We start from the raw sequence: 19,444 nt of genomic DNA, 5'->3' as shown, positions 1-19,444 counted from the left end.
AGTGCACGCCCACACATCTATACATAATACCCAACTCTGGCAACTCGATCAATACGGACTGAAGGCAGAAGAACAAAATGGCGTCCGTTTTCCATTTATTAAATCGTAATAATAATATCCATTGTTTCTTTGTGTCGAGTTGGGAGGGTGGATTGCATTATAACGTTATTGCAAGCAAGAGAGAGAGAGAGAACTATAAATTATACAATTTAGATCTATACCTTTTCCGAGCGGAAAACTCTTATGAATTGAATAGGAAAATGAAGAATCGGTGGTGGTGTTGTGGCTCTATAATATCAGCCGTGCATCAGCCACACACACAATAACGGTTATATGGACGACGACAGATGTTGTTATCAGTCGAGTGGGATCGACTAAACCGGTCCGGAGAAGGATAGAAGTTAAAAAGGGAAACTAGACAACACACACTCGTTTTTATATATAAGTTGACTGCTGCTATATAGGATGAGGAGGAGGCCGGCCGGCTGGATAATATATAAGATTTGCATACATTTGAATTTCCAGAGGAAAATCGACCGCCCTCATCTGCTCGTTGCTCCCTTTTTTACAATTTGTAACGTATATAGAAGACCCCCTTTGCCCTTTTTTCTACTATAGTGGGGGGGTTCGCTATGGTTAAAAGGATGGCAGTTATCTACGTGACAGGCAGATGATTAGGATTATACATAGGATATGACAAGGCGTGTCTGTGCGGAGCCAGTCGTATATTATCATCAAACATCATTACCCTCCTTTCCATTTTTATACTGTTTTTTTTTTCCCTTCTTGTCGTTGGTCTGTTGTTGTTGTCAATGGAATTAACTTGTCGGATCGTAAATACTTTTTAGACCCCCCTAATCATGGTAGGTATACACGTATAAAAATATCCGCGCACAAAAATGAATGATGGAATATAAAACAGGAGCCGCCACCCTGGGACAATGAGTCACGAAATTAATAACCACGGTGAAAAAGTGCTATTTTTGAAAAAATAAAAATTCTTGGTATTGCACCAATATGGCGATTGTGTGTGTGGGAGTGGATGATGAGTCTCTCGCTGAATCCCGTATAGTCACGCGACGCTTCTGGTCCGACGGCAATCGACCATCGCCACCGCACACACGAAGCGACCGCAGCAGTCGGATGAATCAGACCGCCTTTATCGTTTCGGTTTGTCTGATAGCGCGCGGTGTCTATCTTGAAAAAGACGACGAAAATTATTACACAAGTGCAAGTGAAAATGTTGTTGTATTTTTTCACTCGGCATTTTCTCTTTTATGTTTTCAGTTGCCGCAACGCCGACCATCAGCAGCAGCAGCAGCAGAGGGCCTTGGTGGGAATGGGTCGACGCCGATTTCCATTCGGAATTAATGATAATAAATATCCGCGGTCAAGTTCTCTCTCTCTCTGCGCCTGTGTGTGAAGCCGAACAAGAGAGAGAGAGAGACAATACACAACAACTGGGATATAAGTCATATAAATTTAAAAATAAATAAATATAAAAATAAAAACACGGAAAATCGATGGTGTATACTCCCATGTCCGGTGCACTGCTGCTGATGTGTGGCCTGGGAATAGAGGGTAAAAGGACTTGGGTATTTTTAGTAACTGCACAGAGGGGTTGTGACTGCTGTGTGTCCTATAGGGCTTCACCCCCACCCACCCATTCCTATCAAAAAGCTAAAACCGAACAAACTCTACTGAAAAAAAAAGAGAAAAGTTTCTATTTATTTTTTGAGTTGCTTCGGTCACGATGATGACTCATTGCTTCCACCCCTGTTCACACAGAGAGAACTAAAGCAACTTGAGCAACAATAAAACAAACATGGCACACACACTACTCGAACGTGTCATCCTATTGCTGTGAAAAGGCGAAAGCGAATCGATGAGAAATTCGGCCGCAACTTTAATTTCGGTCTCCCTTTTCTTATGACGACACACACACACACAAAGAAATAAGTTCAGCAGGTGTATTATGGTTATGCGTGAAATGCACACTGTCCTTCGTCATTTGTCCTCCATGCTATTATCTATCTCCCCTTTTTGTTCGTTTCTTTTTACTGTTAGATTTCCTTGAAAATGTTTGTTATTTAGCCTGGAGATGACAACTTCTTCCAGCAGGTTTTTCACGTCTAATTTCGATCCGATTCCTAGATCAGATTTGAAATTCAAAAGGAAATTCTATATTCCATCAAAAACACCAAAAAGAAGAAGAACCGGCTGTTGAAAGCTCCAGGCGCTATAAAAAGGTAGGTAGCCTTTTTATATCGGTTATTATTTGTAAGAAAATAAAAGAATTTCCAGTTTTTCTTCTTTTGATAAATAAAAAAAAAACAAAAAATGGAAGAACCGAAAAACAAGTCTGATGCATCATAATCTCTCTGTTGTTTCCCTCTGATTTTTTTAGCTGCAGAGAAAGAGGAAGGAAGAAGGGCGCAGTGCGCCCGATCAATCAATTCTCTCAACTCGATATGAGGGAAACACACATAGAAAAAAGAGAATCTCTATTGTGGGGGGATATAGCTGTATGAACGCTAGTTTCCCGAATCCAAAAAATAAAAGGGGGGAGAATATAATGGAACTGCATCATGTACGACTGACGTAAATAAAAGAAATGAAAGAATAAAAAAAAAGGACATTCTGAATTTTTCTAGCTCCTTTTGTCTGAATCCGTTCCAACGAATCGGGAGCAAAAAGGCAACCAACTCACGGTCCATTTTCCTTCTCATTCTCCCGTCTGCTTCTCTCTACCGGAGAGAGTATCTAGCGTCCAGCGATGACTGCAGCTATGTCTGTGCATTCAATTGGAACGTGACCGAATATTATCGATCCTCCCATCTCCCCACTCTTACAGTCACTCGCTTCTCTCCGTAGATATATTATTGAAAAACAAAATAAAATAAAATAAAAAAGGCACATGAGTATGGTTGGTATCAAACCTTTGGGTCTTTTTTTTTCGTTCCATTTTTTGATTCTCCGTTCTATTTCCGCTTGGGTATTCGGTCGGCGGCGACTCGGCGGCAATCATCCGGTCGACATCATCTCCAACATGACGTTCTTCTACTTTTTGGCCAAGTTTTTTAATATTTATCCTTTTTTTTTCTCTACTGTTTGGTCGTCATAGTAACCAAGAAAGTTGGACTATTTTTCTTTTTGGGTTGTTGGCTATGAGACGACACAAATTCGTCATTTTCCAGGGCGGTTTTTCCCGGATCTTTTTTTGAAATCATCAGAAAGGCAAATGATTTGGTTGCACAACAGCAGCTCCAGCTCGGCACATCATCGAAATAAGTTGAGATGTAATTCACTACACGTTCGGCATCAGGCAGACCCACTTTGCACGCTCCAACTAGTCGAGCGCGGCAACAAACCCGGCAACCGAAAATTTTCGTTTCGTTACCAATAAAAATGCGCGAGCGCGGAACGTGTATAGGGTCTCTCCTGCCATTTTTTAAAACACAATCAGCCGAGAGAGAGAGAGAGAACCCTCGCAGATGATGTGTGTAATCAAAGGAAGAATTTTTTTAAAAAAAAGAAACGTTGAAGGAGGCTATATAGGAGCTATTGTTCCGGTCACGTTTGATTGTCTTTAATTCTCTATCGCTGAAATTCAACACCTTTTTTCCTCTGTGTGTGTGTGCAATGGTGTACGTACTGCACACAACGAAAGTCTGGGCGGCGGCGGCGGCGGCTATTATTGTTCGATGCCATTTTATACGAGATATTTCCTCCTCGCATGACTGTTTGTTTGTTTTGCTTGTAACTGGTCGTTATATTCCGTTTGTTGTTTGTAACTTTGATTTTCATCCCCGCCATCTGAAAAATTGAAAACAAAAATAAAGAAATAAATCATTTTTAAAAAAAGAAAAGAAACATTCTCGAGTTAGACACGACCTCCATACTTCATCACATGCCGGGTGCTGCTGCTGCTGCACAGCAGTCTGGAGGGATTCATAATGATTCGTCTTATTTGTGGGCTACTTATACTGACTTGTACACAGAGTTGCCTTCGTAGTTATTTCCATCCGGTCCAGCTGCAACAGCAGAAATAAATTTTTATTTTATTTTTTAAAAAGGAAAAACGGGATAGATTTTCTCTCTCTTTTTAAAAAACGGGGACATGGCCTTGCCTCTGTGTGTGTGTGCCATTGACGTTTGTTTTAACACACAAAAAAACAATGCCGAAATCCGAGTTGGATCGTCCAAACAATTCGTCGAATGTTTTTCAGCTCTCCGTCTTTCATCACTGCGCAACACAAAAGGCGCTTCGCATATTTGTTTATTATTATTTACCCCCCCCCCCACTCGAAAGTTGCTGGGCTGCTGGATAGATCGAATTACCTGCGGGCGGGTGGCCGTCCCAGTGAGCCAACACCACTCCATACACAAAATATGACAAACAAGGGAAAGATAAGCTCGACGGCCTCGGCGCCCGTGTCGTCGGTTTGATCCCGGCGTTCGCACACTTTATGATCATCATTGGCGGGATCATGTCATCGCTGGAGGGGCACTGCTACCGCTGCACTTGTTGCCAAACAGCTGGGAATTTAAAAAAAAAAAAAAAAGTGTTGATTGAAAATGTTGCGCCTTTCATGTGGTGTGTGGTGACGGCAGCTAGAAGAAACCTTAACGAGAAAAATGAAAAATAAAAAAAAAAGGCCGGTGACAATAGAGGACGTGACTCAAATAACTTGGAATTTGATCAATCACCGACAAATACGGCGGTGCTTGGTTGTTGTTTGAATCCCTACCAGTTGGGAAAAGGAGAGGCGATCCGGTTGAGAGGCCACCCAACATTTACAAGTTCTACCAGATTCCGTTTTCTCGTTCTCTTAAATTCCAGGCCATCCGAAAGGGCCAACCGGACAGAAAAATAAATCCGTTGGAAGAAATCAAATAGTAGCGACTTTGACCTCCCCCTCTCCTCACGACTCGTTCATTCCATTTTCTCGCCATGGCAACAAACAAACGCGACGACGACAATAAAGAGTCGAATGGCTTTTTTTTTTCATTTTGTATTTTTATTTTTCGCAATCCACAATGGCGATCGGGTGACGCCTTTTCATTTCTTCCGTATATCAAAAATCCAAGTTTTAGAAATGAAAAAGGACCAAAGTTAAACAAAAAAGGAAAAAAAAATACTATGATACATTTTACGGAGACAACGAACAAGAGATAAACTCTTATAACACGGTGCCAATTTGATCCAATATAAAGAGAGATATCTCTGTTGAAATTTTTTTTAGCTTTTTAAAAAAAGAATTGAGGAAAAATATAAAGGAGTAGAGAAAAAACCCCCACCGACACGTGCGCACGGGTAAAGGAATTAGAAAAAAAAAATTGGATAAATGAAAAAGTAAATCGGGACTTATCACAAATGGGAATGAGGAGAGAGAAACGGGGGATCGTTTACACATAAGGCTTAAATTTAGCGATCACCCCAAAAATGATTTCTTGTTTTTTTCTGCTCCAATCATTCGGGACAAAGACAAATCAAATGGGGAGGAATTTTTACGGGACGATGCACATTTCTTTCGCGTTTTTCTTGTGTTTTGTTTTTACTAGGTCAGAAGGATGGGAAATACAAAAGGATTTGATTGGTAAAGAACTGGGATAAGATATTTGACCAGGGTCTTTTTTTTATCTCCTTATTCAGTACCGCTCAAAAAAAATATTCCTGGAGGAGAGGACTGATTACATAGCACACATTAAGAAAATAGTAAAAGGCTCATTATCTTCTAGGATTTCTTTTTGTTTTGTTTTGTTTGTTTTTAAAGACGGTTACTTGAAACTAGGCGATCACAAGTGGCTCATCATCAGAAAATCCACGAATGACGGGCGAATCATCGTCTTCGAGGGTCTGATCCGAGAAGATGGTCGATTCCGATCTGTTGAACAAATGCAAAACGTTTAAAAAAATCGGAAAGGTTCAAAATCGACGTGATGTTTGTTATACCTGGTGTTGAAGTGTGTCGAAGCAAACGAGGAGAAAGAGCGCTGCAGGCGACGATGACGGACCAACAGCATCACCAAACTGGCCGCCAGAGCCACAGCGATGATGACACCGATGGAGACGGCGACGTAAACGTGAGTCGATCCGCCAGTGGCGTCTGGATCCGACGTACCGGGAGCCGGCTTGATTTCCTCGCCAAAGACGAAGAGCATATCCAACGGCTCCGAGCGCATCGACGAATAGCCGTGAGAGTCGACAATCGAAACGGCCGCATAATACATTTCACCGTGGTGATCTTCCGGCAATTGGAATTGCGACTCTTTCGACTCGTAGCGCAACGTCTTGTTGAGATCCTGATGAAAAATAAATGTTAATCAAATTATTCCAAATAGGAACAAAAAAGAAGAAATGAGAAATCTCACTTGGAAGCTGCTGTCTTTGCTGATCCAAATGACGTACGAGTAATTGTGCGCGACGATCTCGTGAGGGAGGTCCTGGTCCCGCCAGTACAACGTCACGTTACCGCCCACTTGCTTGCCGATAGAGAGCTGATGAGGTGGTGGAATAGCTGGGCCTGACAGCGTCACCACGCCCGACGGACGCGATCCAGTGGCATCCGTCTGGACAGTGATTTCGTAAAGGGCGCCGTGATGGACTTCCAACGGCAACTGCACCGTGGCATTGCGGCTGGGTTGCAGAGTGACGTGCGACATCTTGTCCAGCGTGACGTCACGAATGTCCACCAGATAACCCAGGCCAGCCGAATCGCTGCCGAGAACGACGCAAGGTGGTGCCCAGCTGATGACAGCCATGTCATTAGAGCCGGACAAGGCGGGGCGGACAGCCACGTTTTTGGGCGGCGACCGGTGATCGAATTCCGTCGTCAACGAAACCATTCCATCCGATCCGGAACCGTAACCAATTGGCCCGATAATAGCCACATCAAAAGTGTACGACTCGCAAGCGACCAATTCCCTCACCGTGAAGGTCGTGTCCGTCGTCCGGTTCCTTACTCCGCTTTGGTACATTTCCTACACAACAACAACCAAAACAACAACCAAAACAACAAAAGCGGAAACTCGTTAATAATCAGGCCCATCCATTTGATTATTATTTTTTCTTTCTCTTTCTCTCTTTTCTTGTTAGTTTAAGAATTATCGTAATCGGCCGGAAGTGGCCGATTTACCTTTTTTTTTCTTTTTTCAAATGACTGGAAAAAGGATCGTAAACAATTTCTCCTTACCTTCAAGTTGACACCGTAATAGACGCCGTATTCCCACTTGAGCTTGCGCTTGTCCTTGGGCGGATGCCATTCTAATTTGACTGCCGTCATGTCGCCCTTGACAACGCTGGCACGTAAATCGCTTATCCCGGGCAACTCTTCGCCGCTGGTGATGGCCAGCACCGAAGACGGCGGCCCGGTGAAGCGCATGCGACGAGCCGAAACTTCCAAATTGTAGCGGACGCCGGGAGAAAGTCCAGTCACGTTGAGGCTCGTCGACGTCGTGTTGATGGCTGGATATTGAGCATAAAAATTGCCGCTCTTGACGACCACTTGATAGCCAGTGATGTTGCTGTTGCTGCCGCTAGGGGCCGACCAGGACAGCAAGACGGAAGAGTTGCCGATCGAAGATGTTCGCAAATTCTCTACCGACGGAACGATGGCCGAGCCGTCGAACGTCAAATACTTGCGGGCAGATCGCGGACCGGCAGAGTATCGATTCTCCGCACCCACCTGGAAAGAATAATTCGTTCCGGCCGTGTATCTGTGAGATACAACAACGTCGGTTTTGCTGACGGGAACGGCCACCACCAGGAGAGGAGAGGTCGGTTCCACGTAAATGCGATAGGTTGTGATCAATCCATTGGGTTTAACGGGCGCATTCCAGCGAACTTGAACTTCGGAATGACTGACTTGATGGAGGGTTATGTTCCAGGGCGCAGACGGAGCTCCCATGGAAGTCTGAGCTGTGACGTAGAGCGACGGAGGATGAGCTGGTCCGACAACAGCTCCTTGCAGGGTACGAGCGTAGACGGTGATGTTGTAAACGGTGTAGGCTGTCAGATTGAAGAGGCGCAATTCGGTGGCGTTGGTCCACGTCGTGTTGAGCCACTGGTTGGTTCCATTGACGGACGGACGGCCAGCAATGGAATACGAAGGCAAATATTGAAGTTGGATCCCGGCAGGAGGCGGAGGGATTTCCCACTCAATCAACAAAGTTGAGCTGTTGGAATATTTGTCATCGACGAAAATGCGCGACACTTGGTAGACTCGTTTGTCCGAGGCGCAATTCAATTCGTCAGTTCCGTCGTAACAATCGGTCGCGTTGTTGCAATAGAGGCGCAGGGGTAAGCACATGGAACCGTCGCAGCGGAAGGAGCCTCGAGGGCATTCCACAGTCAAATTGGTTCCTATCAAAATGCATGGAATATTTATGATACATACATTTCAATCCGTTGGGCCGGATATTACCTGGCATGATGAGACCGCAACCCTCTTCGTCTGTGTTATCAGCGCAATCCTGGTGGCCGTTGCAGAGAGCCGAGAAGGGAATGCATCCGCCCGATCGAAGGCAGCGGAATTCAGTGCACTCGGTCCCTCCTCCACCCGTTTCGGTTCCGTGACAGTTCTCTTCATCTTCCGCCTGCGAACAATCGGATTCCTTGTCGCAAACCCAAGATTCCCAAATGCAATCGCCTGTGACCATCAAAAATATCAAAATATCAAAAAGAGAAAACAATTCCCCGCCGTTAAGACAACAAACACGAAAAACAAATTGAGGAGCAAAACGAGTGTCAGAACAATTGCCCGAAGCTCTCACCGTTGTTGCACTGGAAGTGATTCTCGCCGCAAGTGTGGCTGTCTGGGGCGACAGTAGTTGTAACCACCGAAGTGGAATGATTAGTTCCTGGACACGCCAATTCGTCAGATCCATCACCGCAATCGTCCTGGCCGTCACACTTCCACCAAAGCGGAACGCAATTCTTGTTGCCACACTCAAACATCGTGGCGCTGCAATTACCCTGTCGTTCAATCAAATGAAAAACAAACATCAAAGACATCCAATATCATTCAATTAGTTCCGGTCTAACAAAATTGATTTGCAGAGATAAATGACTCACCTGAGGAAAGAGGGGAACAAACGGCCTGGGCGGACTAATAGTGGAGGTCGCTGTGCAATTGACTTCGTCCGACCCATCGTGACAATCGTTTTCTCGATCGCAGACCCACGATTTCATGATGCATCGCTTATTGGCGCACTGGAACTGCCAGGGTTCACATGAATTGTTGCTGCAATTGACCTCGTCAGAACCATCGATACAGTCGTTCTCTCCGTCGCATTTCCAGGCAGCCGGAAGACAGTAGTGGTTGGATGAGCAAGAAAACTCTCCCGCTGGAAACAACAATTCACATTTTTAAAAAATAGTTCAAAAATCTCATTTTAATGGCAAAACTTACGTCGGCAGGTGACGGCGGTGCTGGAATTGCCGCCGGAAGCCGGAGTCGTGGTGCAGTTATCTTCGTCTGATCCGTCACGACAATCATCTTCGAAATCGCAGCGCCAACGGGCCGAAATACATCGGCCATTGTTGCAGCGGAATTGATCCGACGAACACGGATTGTAGTCTAACAAATCAAGACACACGGTCAACAATCATCACCAATGAAGATCCAATTGGTTTCACCATTTCAAAAATGTGTGCTGAATAATTTATGAGACGCGAAATGTTTAAAAAGGGGGGGAGTGGGAGGGAGGAAAAACGAAATGAAAAATGGAAACGCCCGCAAAAAATTTTGAAAAATCCGGAAAAAATTTATTATTATTCAACATGGGTTGGAGAGGAGCTACTCTGAGCAACGACTTGAAAGAGCTGGCGGTGGAGGACGGCGTCGGATTTGCACGAGGTGACAACACTGGAAGAAACGGAAGGGGAGAAAGAGGCGGACGAAGGGAGGGCCAGCAGCCAAAAGGCCAGCTGCGACAGGCCGGGAAAAACGGACTGGCGATGTTTCCAATAAATTAGGACATTCGTCAACTCGATCAAATCTTGTTGGATCACTTTCTCCTCCAGGTAAAGATCTAACTCGTCGCGCTGATCCGGCACCAAAGTCAATCCGTTGCTGTTGCCGTTCCCGCCTTCGCAATGTAAACTAAAATCGGCCAATTCGCTAAAATCAAAGGCAATGTCGCTGCTCGAGATCAAAGGCGTCGTCGACGATGTGGCACCACCAGACGTCGTCGACGTCGGCAAAAGGTTCGTCGCCATCGAGGATCTCTGTCTCTTGGGAGCGGAACTGTTGCACGGCACAGTTTCGCTGCTGGCCGTCCGACTCGACATTTTCCGTTTCAATTCGCCATTGCGGTTGTTGCCCGTCAAGGAAGTCTCCATCGAATTGCGTAAAATGTGCTCAGAGACCGGCTGAGGATCCGTCTGTCTCAACAAGTTGCGGATCATGGCGTACGTTTCCATCCGCTCGCGATCGCTAACATCCAACCGACGCATGTGCTTGAACGCCGGATGGAGCACGCAGGCCAATCGGTGGACCAACTCCAGTGGCCAGTGCTTGTTTAGCGCTTCCAGAAGAGCGTGTTTCAATGCCGAAAGAGCTGGAGGATCTACCTGGCATTTGGGCGTACAAAGGGATACCACGTGACTCCTGGCCAGTAAAACATTGCAGAGTGTGGGGCAGGCCGTCTGAGTGCTGAGTTTGGTCACGACCGAAGCAAAATTTGAATAAAAAGCGGCTAAATGACCAAGAAGTTGGCGATCCAGTTGGTTCCAAACTCCAGTAACGGATGGATCTTGAAAAAATTTGTACAATTCGCCGATTTGAGACGAAGTGTTGATGACCAACTCCATCCAGTCCAATCCAGTCGACGATTCACCTTGTTCTCCACCAACAGGATGGACGGCTTTGGTCAACAGACTTTCCCATCCCATTGTTTGAACAGTATTGGCCATTCGTTGGATTGTTTCGTGGAAATTCCTCCAGTCTTGACGATTCGTAGCGCATGTCTCTTGAGCCAAAGCCAATGCCCGTCCGATAAGATTCTGGGCGCAGGGGACCGTCATCTGGCCAGTAAAAGCTTCTCTGAGCACTTGGGCAGAGTTGCAAACAACAGCCCGTCGCAAATGATCCAATCTCTCTTCCTTCAAAGTCCTCTGAACAAGTTGCCCGATCCTGGTGGAAGTGTCTTGATCCACACTCAACTGAATGTGCCGTAAAGGAGCTTGTCGCAGGAAAGGTGAAATGTCCGTCCCGTTTTGGTTGCTGTCGACGCAGTAACTGATTCCCAGCGACACTCCAACCAACCGACCAGCACCACTCGATGAAGTGGTTCCAGGATGGACAGAAATGATCAAACCGAGGCCTCCGGACGATACGGTACGAGCCTCTTCCGCAAAGTGATTGCGATATTCGTGTGCAATGCTGGGCAAGATGGTCTCGAAAGCTGGGGAGTTAAAAATGGAAGTCAAATCGTCCACAAGGGCCACTCCGTGTTTGGCGCCCAGTTCCACCAGCGCTTTAGACAACTGGAGGAAAGAAGCGGCGCTGATGGGTCCTGAACCGAGGACGACGCCGGCATTGCGAATCAGTTCGTCCCGGTCACTGGGTGCTAAATATCTCGTCACAATGTTGGTCATCGTGGCTTGTTGGGGTGAGGAATTGGACTGAATCTGTTCGCTGTTGTCCGACGAGTTGCGAACGGCCGTGGCGATGCTGACGATGACGGAAGGCGACGGGAAATTGACGTACGACGCGTTTTGCTGTTGATCGGATTGAGAAGAAGAACCAGGAGCTGGACTGGGCATAAGCCGATCAGATCCACCACCACCAGTCGGGGTCAACGGAGAAGCACCAGTGGTGGTCACCAATGACTGGGCGAGACATCGATGTTTTTTTAGTGTCGACGTACCAGTGGAATGGGCGTCACCAAAAGCGTAAACCTGAAAAACAACAACGAAAAACGTTGATCGACGAATGAATTACATAATATGAATTTTAATCGGTTGGTACCTGTCGACAGTAGACGCAGGCGACGTAACCCTTGACCTTGCGACCCTGGAATGTGACTTTGCCGAAACGGGCCCAGACTTCACTTCTCTTTCCTTCCCGTAGAACAATTCCGGCGGCATCACCACGCAGTAGAAATTCAACATCCGATTTGGCCATTTCCAGATCTCCGTGCCCGTCGTCAATGAGCAAAACTCGTCGGGTCGTCGGCCCTGGGAGAACAGTTTTCAAGTCGAGCAACTCGGCGGCTGTTGCGGATCCAACCGCCGAGGGACGCGAAGCGACGACATCCGACGATCCAGTAGACGATCGCCCTTCAACCGCTTCTTGACTGTTGCTCGGTTTGCAATAGGAATGAACCGAAAGACCCGACGCTTCGTTGTCTGTCGTCGATTGATCGTCAAGTCCGCCATTACCTCCGCCGTCATTATTAGCCGTTTCGTCAGCCGACGGAGCAGCCGTCACGACATAAGAGCCTTGATGATAGGCTTCAGTGGCCGTTGTGACAATGTAGCCGGCCGGTTCTTCTCCATCACCATTAGCCGAAGCGTCAGCGTAATGAGCTCCATCTTCTTCTTCTTCCTCCTCGTGTCGGTGATGGTGATGAGCGTGATGGCCCGTACTCGACAATATCGACGTCAAATCTTCCGTGTTGAGTCGAGTCAAAGTTTCCAAATTAGCATACGTCATGGCGGCCGTAGCGGCGCCAACTTGCGGATCTCCGGGACCTGCCGTCGGACCGCCCCCTCCTGTCTCAGCATTTTGTTCCATCGTTCTCCAATCACTTTACAACGAAGGAAGGTCGATTATCGATCGACGTCTGTATCTCATTAGAATGAGAGCAGCTTCATCCGCGTCTCATTAGCACAACCTGAATTTAAAATTTGGCGCCAATCCAAATTCCCCGCCAGGTGGGCGGAGTCGGCGATTAAAAACTGATGGTGATCGCAGCTGTGTTGGCTTGACAGATCTTGGCCAGCACAGGAAAGGAAGCCCTTGAATGGCCTTGGGAAGTCGATGGGCTTGGCAACAAAAGAGGCGACCAGCAGTGCAGTAACAGCATCAAGGAATTCGGCAGTGTGTTCCTGGCGTTTCGCTTTCTTTTCACTTTTTGATTGAAACAAGTTGCACACACAAAACAAAATCGTGGAATTCAATAGGCAAGAAGAACTGAGGTGAACGCCGATGTGGGTGGCACACGTGGCACTTTTCTTTCTTCAAAACAAGATGGCCGACGCCTAACTTTTTGGTTTGTTTCAAACAAACCAACACACTTGTGTCGAGACTCGTGCCCTAACGATGGCAACACTAGGACAACTCAATCAAAACAAAAGTCTTTCCAGATAAAATGTGAGAGGGGAATGTGAAAAAAAATTAAAAAATTTGGTTTTCCCTAATTTTATAATCGATAGAAATGGGGGGGAAGTGTGTGAAACCGAACACAACTCGGACTGGGACTGCCGGCGTCTGAGGGACCGCCACCTTGCGACGAAACGGGTTGGTTTCAGTCGGCAACTCAGCCCGCCCCGTGCTATCATCCAATAAGCTCGGGTGCGGTGCGGGTTGCAGGAGGAGGGGTGGGGGGTAGACAAGTACACTTGGCGACAACACGAAATAAAAACTTAACTAACAAAAATAAATAAAATGCTGTCACTTACCGCAATGGGTTTCGTCGCTGCCATCATCACAATCGTTGTCGAAATCACACTTCCAATGAAGGGGGATGCAACGTCCATTTCCACACTGAAATTGCGTCGTACTGCACGAAGGCGAAGTGCAATTGACCTTTGATTTGGGATCGATTCAATAAAAATGATAACACGAGAGTCAACAAAAACAATTGTACAACAATAAAATATATCTACCTCGTCCGATTTGTCGTAACAGTCGTTATCGCCATCGCACCTCCATAAACTGGGGATGCACATTTCCAGCGTTTGACACTCGAAATAATCTTCCGGGCAAGTTTGATTTACTGCAATTCCAGACACATGTAATTAAATAATATAAGGATCGAGAAATAAACAAATAATAAAGAGTAAAATACCGCGAGAGCAGGATCCGTTAGGTTGAGGGACTTGACCATCAGGGCAAAGGCACTTTTCGCTACCGTTGGACTGTAGTTCAACGTGCATACCGTCTGGGCAGATGCAAGAATGACCATTGTTGGGTCGACCCATGCACAAGAATGGGCAGACACTAGTCGTGCTATTTGTAGAGCAGGCATTGCTGCCGTGGCGTAAACTTTGCGAAAAGATCTGGTGATAAATTCAAATTGATTATATAACGCTCTCCAATTTGCAGCAATTACAAGTACCTTGAGATCCATGACTCCTGGAAGGCGACTAGCAATAGTCGTCAGACCAGTCCCGCGGTTCTTGTCAGCCATAAAGATTCCCTGGGCGTTCCAGTCGTCCCAGTACATCACGTTCTTGAACACGGCAACGGCGAACGGGTGAAGGGTCTGATCTGTTCCTTCCAGTATCTTTTTAACATTCTTGCCATCCAAGTCGGCTGACGCAATGTAGTCGCTTTTAGCATCCACCCAGTAGATTCGGTCAGCGAAAAAGTCGATAGTTACGCCATTTGGCCATTGAACAATGGGAGATCCGATAAGTTTCTCCTATAATTTTAATTTCAACTTTAGTTAATGGAACAAATCAATTATTACAAGTACAGTAATACCTGGGAGGATCCATCTAAGTTAGCACGACAAACGCAGGCCTTCTCAGACGACCAGTCCGTGTAGAACATGTAACCACGCGATGGGTGCACCGTGATACCCCTGGGCTTGTCCAGGACAGTTCCATTGAGGATCGTTCTTCTCATTCGACCCGTATTGTTAATATCCGTCCGTATGACTTCAATTTTAGATCTGGCTCCGTCGACAAAGTACCTAGTCAACCAAATCAATATTATTTTGATGTAAATATTCAAATAATCAATTGATTAAATTCATACAAATTGTTGCTAAGCCAATCGAAGGCCATTCCCTCAATGCTCTCCAACTGATTTTCAACCAAGACCTGAGGAACGCTCTTGCCATCCAGGCACAGACGCCAGATTTTGTCCTGCAGCGAGTCAGCCCAGTAAACGCAATTGGCTCGGGTATCGAATTCTAAGGCAAAAACATTTTGCAGGGCCGGAAGGGGCAGTTCGTCCAGACGGCCGGTATTTCTCAAATCGATACGGAGAATTTTCTGCCGTTGGGCTACCAAGATAAAGTCGGCTTCTTCCGAAACGGGGCAAGAGACCCTATCAGGAGCGAAACGCGATCCAGCATCTCCTTCCACGCAAGTGTCACCGGGTACCAATCGGTAGCCTTTGGTTCGATTGTAAAATTCGCCTACAGGGCATTTGGTGGGTACCGAGAAAAGATCGATAGTCGAATCCGGATCTCGTACGCACTGATTCGTCACTTCTTCTTCTTTGAATCCGAAATCACATTCGTAATCTTCTCGACGACATTCGCAATTGGCCACAGTTGTCGGACGGATGTAAGCTTGAAATTTCAAGAACATAAAAGTTAATTTAGAAACAAGAGATTTAATGAAAATAGAATAGTTACTTTTGCCATTGTAGCAGTTGGAATGGGTCATTCGTCGTTGGTAACTTATTTGGTGGCCCAAAAGGCATGGACGACCCAACAAACTGCCACTGGGCGACCACAATTTGTAATCGTCATCCTTGCATTCGTATTCTAAAAGTTTACAATGAAACCCAAATGAAAAATGTTGTTCGAATCAACACCAATATGCAACTTACGGAAAGCTGCTCTGAGATCAACGGTGACAATGATCCATTGATGACTTCCGGATTTTGATCCGAACATGGTGAATATAGTGGTATTCTCTCCGGGTTCTAAGTTTTAAAAAACAATCCATGAACAAACGATACAAGAATAAAAAAAAATTTCCAAATGTAAAAGAAACGAACCAGTAATGAGGCCATAAACACGCATAGGTTCGTCGATAAATTGGTGCGTGTTCCAAGTTTCTCCTTCATCCGTGGAATAAAGCAGTTCCTTAGTGGCGGCATCGGCTCGGAACATTTTGACAGCGACTATAACGCCACCGTGATCACCCATTGTGTACCAATAGCTGCCTTTCAGTACTTGATGCCACGTCAATCCGGCATCCGCGCTCACAAAGACGCCAGGGTGTCCTTTTTTTTAAAATATTATTTGATTAATGAACACACATTCTTCGTTCGTAATTGGAAAGGAAAAGAGAACAAAAAACAATAACAAGAAATACCTTTGAGAGAAGCTCCAATGACGCCAGTGGCGACGATAATTCCCGGAGCCGAAGAACTCGTCAAAATCGGGGCCGTCTTGTTAATTGGATAGAGCTGCGAAAGTCTCTGGCTGAGGTGGAGCGAACATCCATTGCTGCGCTGGCAATCAATCGATTGGCCCTCGTCGTCGTACCTGGGAGGCTGGATGAGCTTCCATTCGCCGCCCTTGTCGAAAGTAACCATCGTCACCAGATCGTCGGGTGTGACGCTCGTCTTAGTCAGAGCTGTAGCGTTCGGGTCGCGGAACTGCGACGCAATGTAAATTCCTCGAAGTTTCCCGACCCGGTGGATGTCGATGAAAGTCTCGGCTCCGACGTCTTTCAGCCAAGAATTAGGAAACGCTCCTTCAGGATAGAAGTAGAGGACCCGTTCCAGCGACAATGAAAATTGCACTCCCTTCGTGTCGTCGGGAACGTTGGAAATGTAGAGATTGGTCAACATCGAGTCGTGATTGACGCAGACCATCAGCTGGCCCTCGGAAATGTCAGCAATGTGAAAATCACGTCGGCGCAATTTGGACGGAAAACTGGCCGTCACGAACGGCCCCCTTTTGTACGAAACAAGAAGGTCCAAATCGCCGCCAGAATTGCGACGAGTGGCCAACATAAATTCGTCCCTCAATTCAAAATCTTCCACGTTGGTGACGACGACTTTGGCGTCATTGACGGCCGTAAACATGCTGACGGAAGAGAGGACGACATTGTCGGCTCCGGGTGTTTCGTACTCGACGTACAAAGTAGTCGGTGACGTCGTGGTGTCGAGGAACCACGACTTGACAAATTCACGCACCATCGACCAGTCCATTCCGAAATTCCGGGTGAACCACAACTGCAAAACCGCAAACGGAAATAAATTATTAGTCGAATTCAACTTGAAAAAAAAAAATAATAATTCGATCAAATTGCGACACTTACACGACGAAGGCGATCCGTTTTATCGTAGGCGATTATAGAAAACGGTTTCCGCTCATCAAAAGTGATGTCATCGGGAGCAAAATCTAGCGGATAAGATTGAACCGTGTTGACGCTATCTGTAGTTGTAAACATTTGGCGGTTGGTGATGTCAGTAAACACGTACTAATAAAAATAAAGTCGAATTAAATTACAGGAAAAGATTAATTTTGATACGAGAATCTCATATTTACGTGACTGTTGACTTTGGGGTGATTAAAGAAACGACCGATAGACGCAGGCTTGCCATTGGGCAACACAAACAGGTGGTCCTATACGTAATTGAAAGTTAATTCATTTTGCCCTAAAGTGAAACGAAGTTCAAGGCTAAATTTTTTTTAAAGTCATTACCTTCCGGACAAATGTGCGTCCATAATCATAAGAAACAAAGACGGATGAGGAGGCGTCAGCGCTCTGAGTCGGATTTCGTGCAAGGCAAACCACCACATCCGAACCCTCTCCGGCCCAATGAACAGTCAGCATAAAGTGTGTGTCATTCAGAGGAAACTGAAATAGAAATTGGTTGAAATTAAATATTGAGAATTATACACTCGAATGTTCTATGGGTTATCGGTTATTAAGAACTATTTTTACTCTTCCAGGGATTTTGAAAGTTTGCTCGGTCCTGTTTACGTAACAGGGTTAAAACTGCGCAATACTACTAAAACTTTCATCAAACAAAACTAGTTGAAGGGTCAGCAAAAAATATTGGACCAAAAAGGGCAATTTTCTTGAACCTCAAGTTTTCTTTTAAAAGTTGGACTGGGTTTTTCCCAGAAGTGATTAAGAAGAGGGGGAGGATACTGCTGTTTCTTGCTGGATAGATACAAGAATAAAAAGAAACATGCAGGCAACAACAAGGAAACTGGACAATTATGTATGGGGGTAGTTGGAGACAGGAAGTGACTGAATAACTAAAAGAGCCAATTAAAAAAATATAAGATCCCAATAAGTTGCTCGAGGCACTTTGCCAGCATGGAAAACGGTCCCTGTAACAGACCAAGATTTTTCCTTGCCACCATCGACAAACCATTCACAATAACTTGAATGCTTGCAAAATACTAACTTACCACACTAGTGCTGTTGGCAGGTAGAGGTGGAAGAACACCCCGAACACTGCTGACTTGCGACTGAGGAGTTGGGGCTTGTCGTTTGACTCTGTCACCTGCGAAAAGCTCAGAGACATGTTGATCCAAGGACACATCTTGGTCCAAGGATTCAGCTGGTAGGACAATGTCTCTGCTCTTGCTCTCGACATGATGTAGACTTGGATGGAAAGTTAAGGTTTTCTTCCTAACGTCGTTGTCGGCCTTTGCAACGTTCGACAATACGGAGAGAGCGAATAAAAAAGCAAAAGCTCTGTAAAGCCAAAGCGTGACTGCTTTCTCAGTCGACGCCATTGATATGTGCTGATCAATGAGTTTTTTTCAAGTTGAATAAAGAGACCTAACTGACTTGACAAACCGAGACTATGTAAATGTAACGACTGTCAAACTAGTAACTTGGGTAAGCAAACAGCAAGAGATTGTTGCAATCGTGGTCTACGGGACTCTGGCGGTGCGTTCGGAAATCGAATGGCGCACGATCGAGATAAAAATATTTGAAAAGATATCGCAGATCGTGTGTTCTTGTTTTGATAAACAAAGTTCACTGCTAATCTCAATATAAAACTGTAAAAATTTCCAATGAATCAACTAATCTCCGAGTATAAAATTGACGCAATGACTGAACTCGTGTGAAAAATGGGTTAAGACCTTTCTGGAAACCCAACGTGAGCAATACGTATCATCTGTGTACGACGTTATAGCTGAATCGGATCGGTGGCAATGAGTCATCATGGGGGAAATCCAGAGCTTACTGAATATACCGAATTACATCAAACACATATGTATAGTATAAGTGTATATGTGTGTGTGTGTGAGAGAGTGACTGTGTTAGTAGCACTCTGTCACCGTCATCAAATAAATAGAATATTCCAGCAGCTGCGGGAACGGGAAAAATAAGAGTCGGGTCGATAGAATTCACGTGCGCAACGTCAAATAAGAGCCGAGGACCTGACGGTGGGGGGAATAAAAATGCACAGCCTTTTTATTCTTAAATATTAGATGATGACTTTGTGTGTGTGCTGGACACACAGCCATCGAATGACGTCAAATCAACAGATCGATCATTCGATCTACAGCCTATAATACAAGCGTATAGACTTTCATTTTTAAAAAATATTTG

At 45.5% G+C, this 19,444-nt stretch overlaps 2 protein-coding genes across 2 annotated transcripts; both read right to left on the bottom strand.

Moving 5' to 3' along the window:
* Nucleotides 1-5,771: 5,771 nt before the first annotated feature.
* Nucleotides 5,772-18,756, bottom strand: LOC124192850 (sortilin-related receptor-like). Its single transcript, XM_046586345.1, has 22 exons — nucleotides 18,289-18,756; nucleotides 17,570-17,725; nucleotides 17,413-17,490; nucleotides 17,183-17,344; nucleotides 16,229-17,096; nucleotides 15,909-16,136; nucleotides 15,738-15,833; nucleotides 15,541-15,672; nucleotides 14,934-15,474; nucleotides 14,658-14,868; nucleotides 14,290-14,595; nucleotides 14,020-14,230; nucleotides 13,838-13,947; nucleotides 13,631-13,757; nucleotides 9,414-9,581; nucleotides 9,077-9,348; nucleotides 8,776-8,977; nucleotides 8,427-8,651; nucleotides 7,197-8,365; nucleotides 6,376-6,984; nucleotides 5,957-6,306; nucleotides 5,772-5,888 (listed from the first exon to the last, which is right to left on the bottom strand). Exons 1-22 carry the CDS (start codon nucleotides 18,616-18,618, stop codon nucleotides 5,792-5,794), a joined length of 6,648 nt encoding a protein of 2,215 aa, XP_046442301.1. The 5' UTR covers nucleotides 18,619-18,756; the 3' UTR covers nucleotides 5,772-5,791.
* LOC124192857 lies at nucleotides 9,588-13,624 on the bottom strand. Its single transcript, XM_046586357.1, has 2 exons — nucleotides 11,976-13,624; nucleotides 9,588-11,905 (listed from the first exon to the last, which is right to left on the bottom strand). Exons 1-2 carry the CDS (start codon nucleotides 12,741-12,743, stop codon nucleotides 9,776-9,778), a joined length of 2,898 nt encoding a protein of 965 aa, XP_046442313.1. The 5' UTR covers nucleotides 12,744-13,624; the 3' UTR covers nucleotides 9,588-9,775.
* Nucleotides 18,757-19,444: the final 688 nt, after the last annotated feature.

This window comes from Daphnia pulex, chromosome 1, assembly GCF_021134715.1.
Source record: "Daphnia pulex isolate KAP4 chromosome 1, ASM2113471v1".
Taxonomy (NCBI): domain Eukaryota; kingdom Metazoa; phylum Arthropoda; class Branchiopoda; order Diplostraca; family Daphniidae; genus Daphnia; species Daphnia pulex.
The sequence above is the reverse complement of the archived record's forward strand: the minus strand, read 5'-3'. Positions and strand labels throughout refer to the sequence as shown.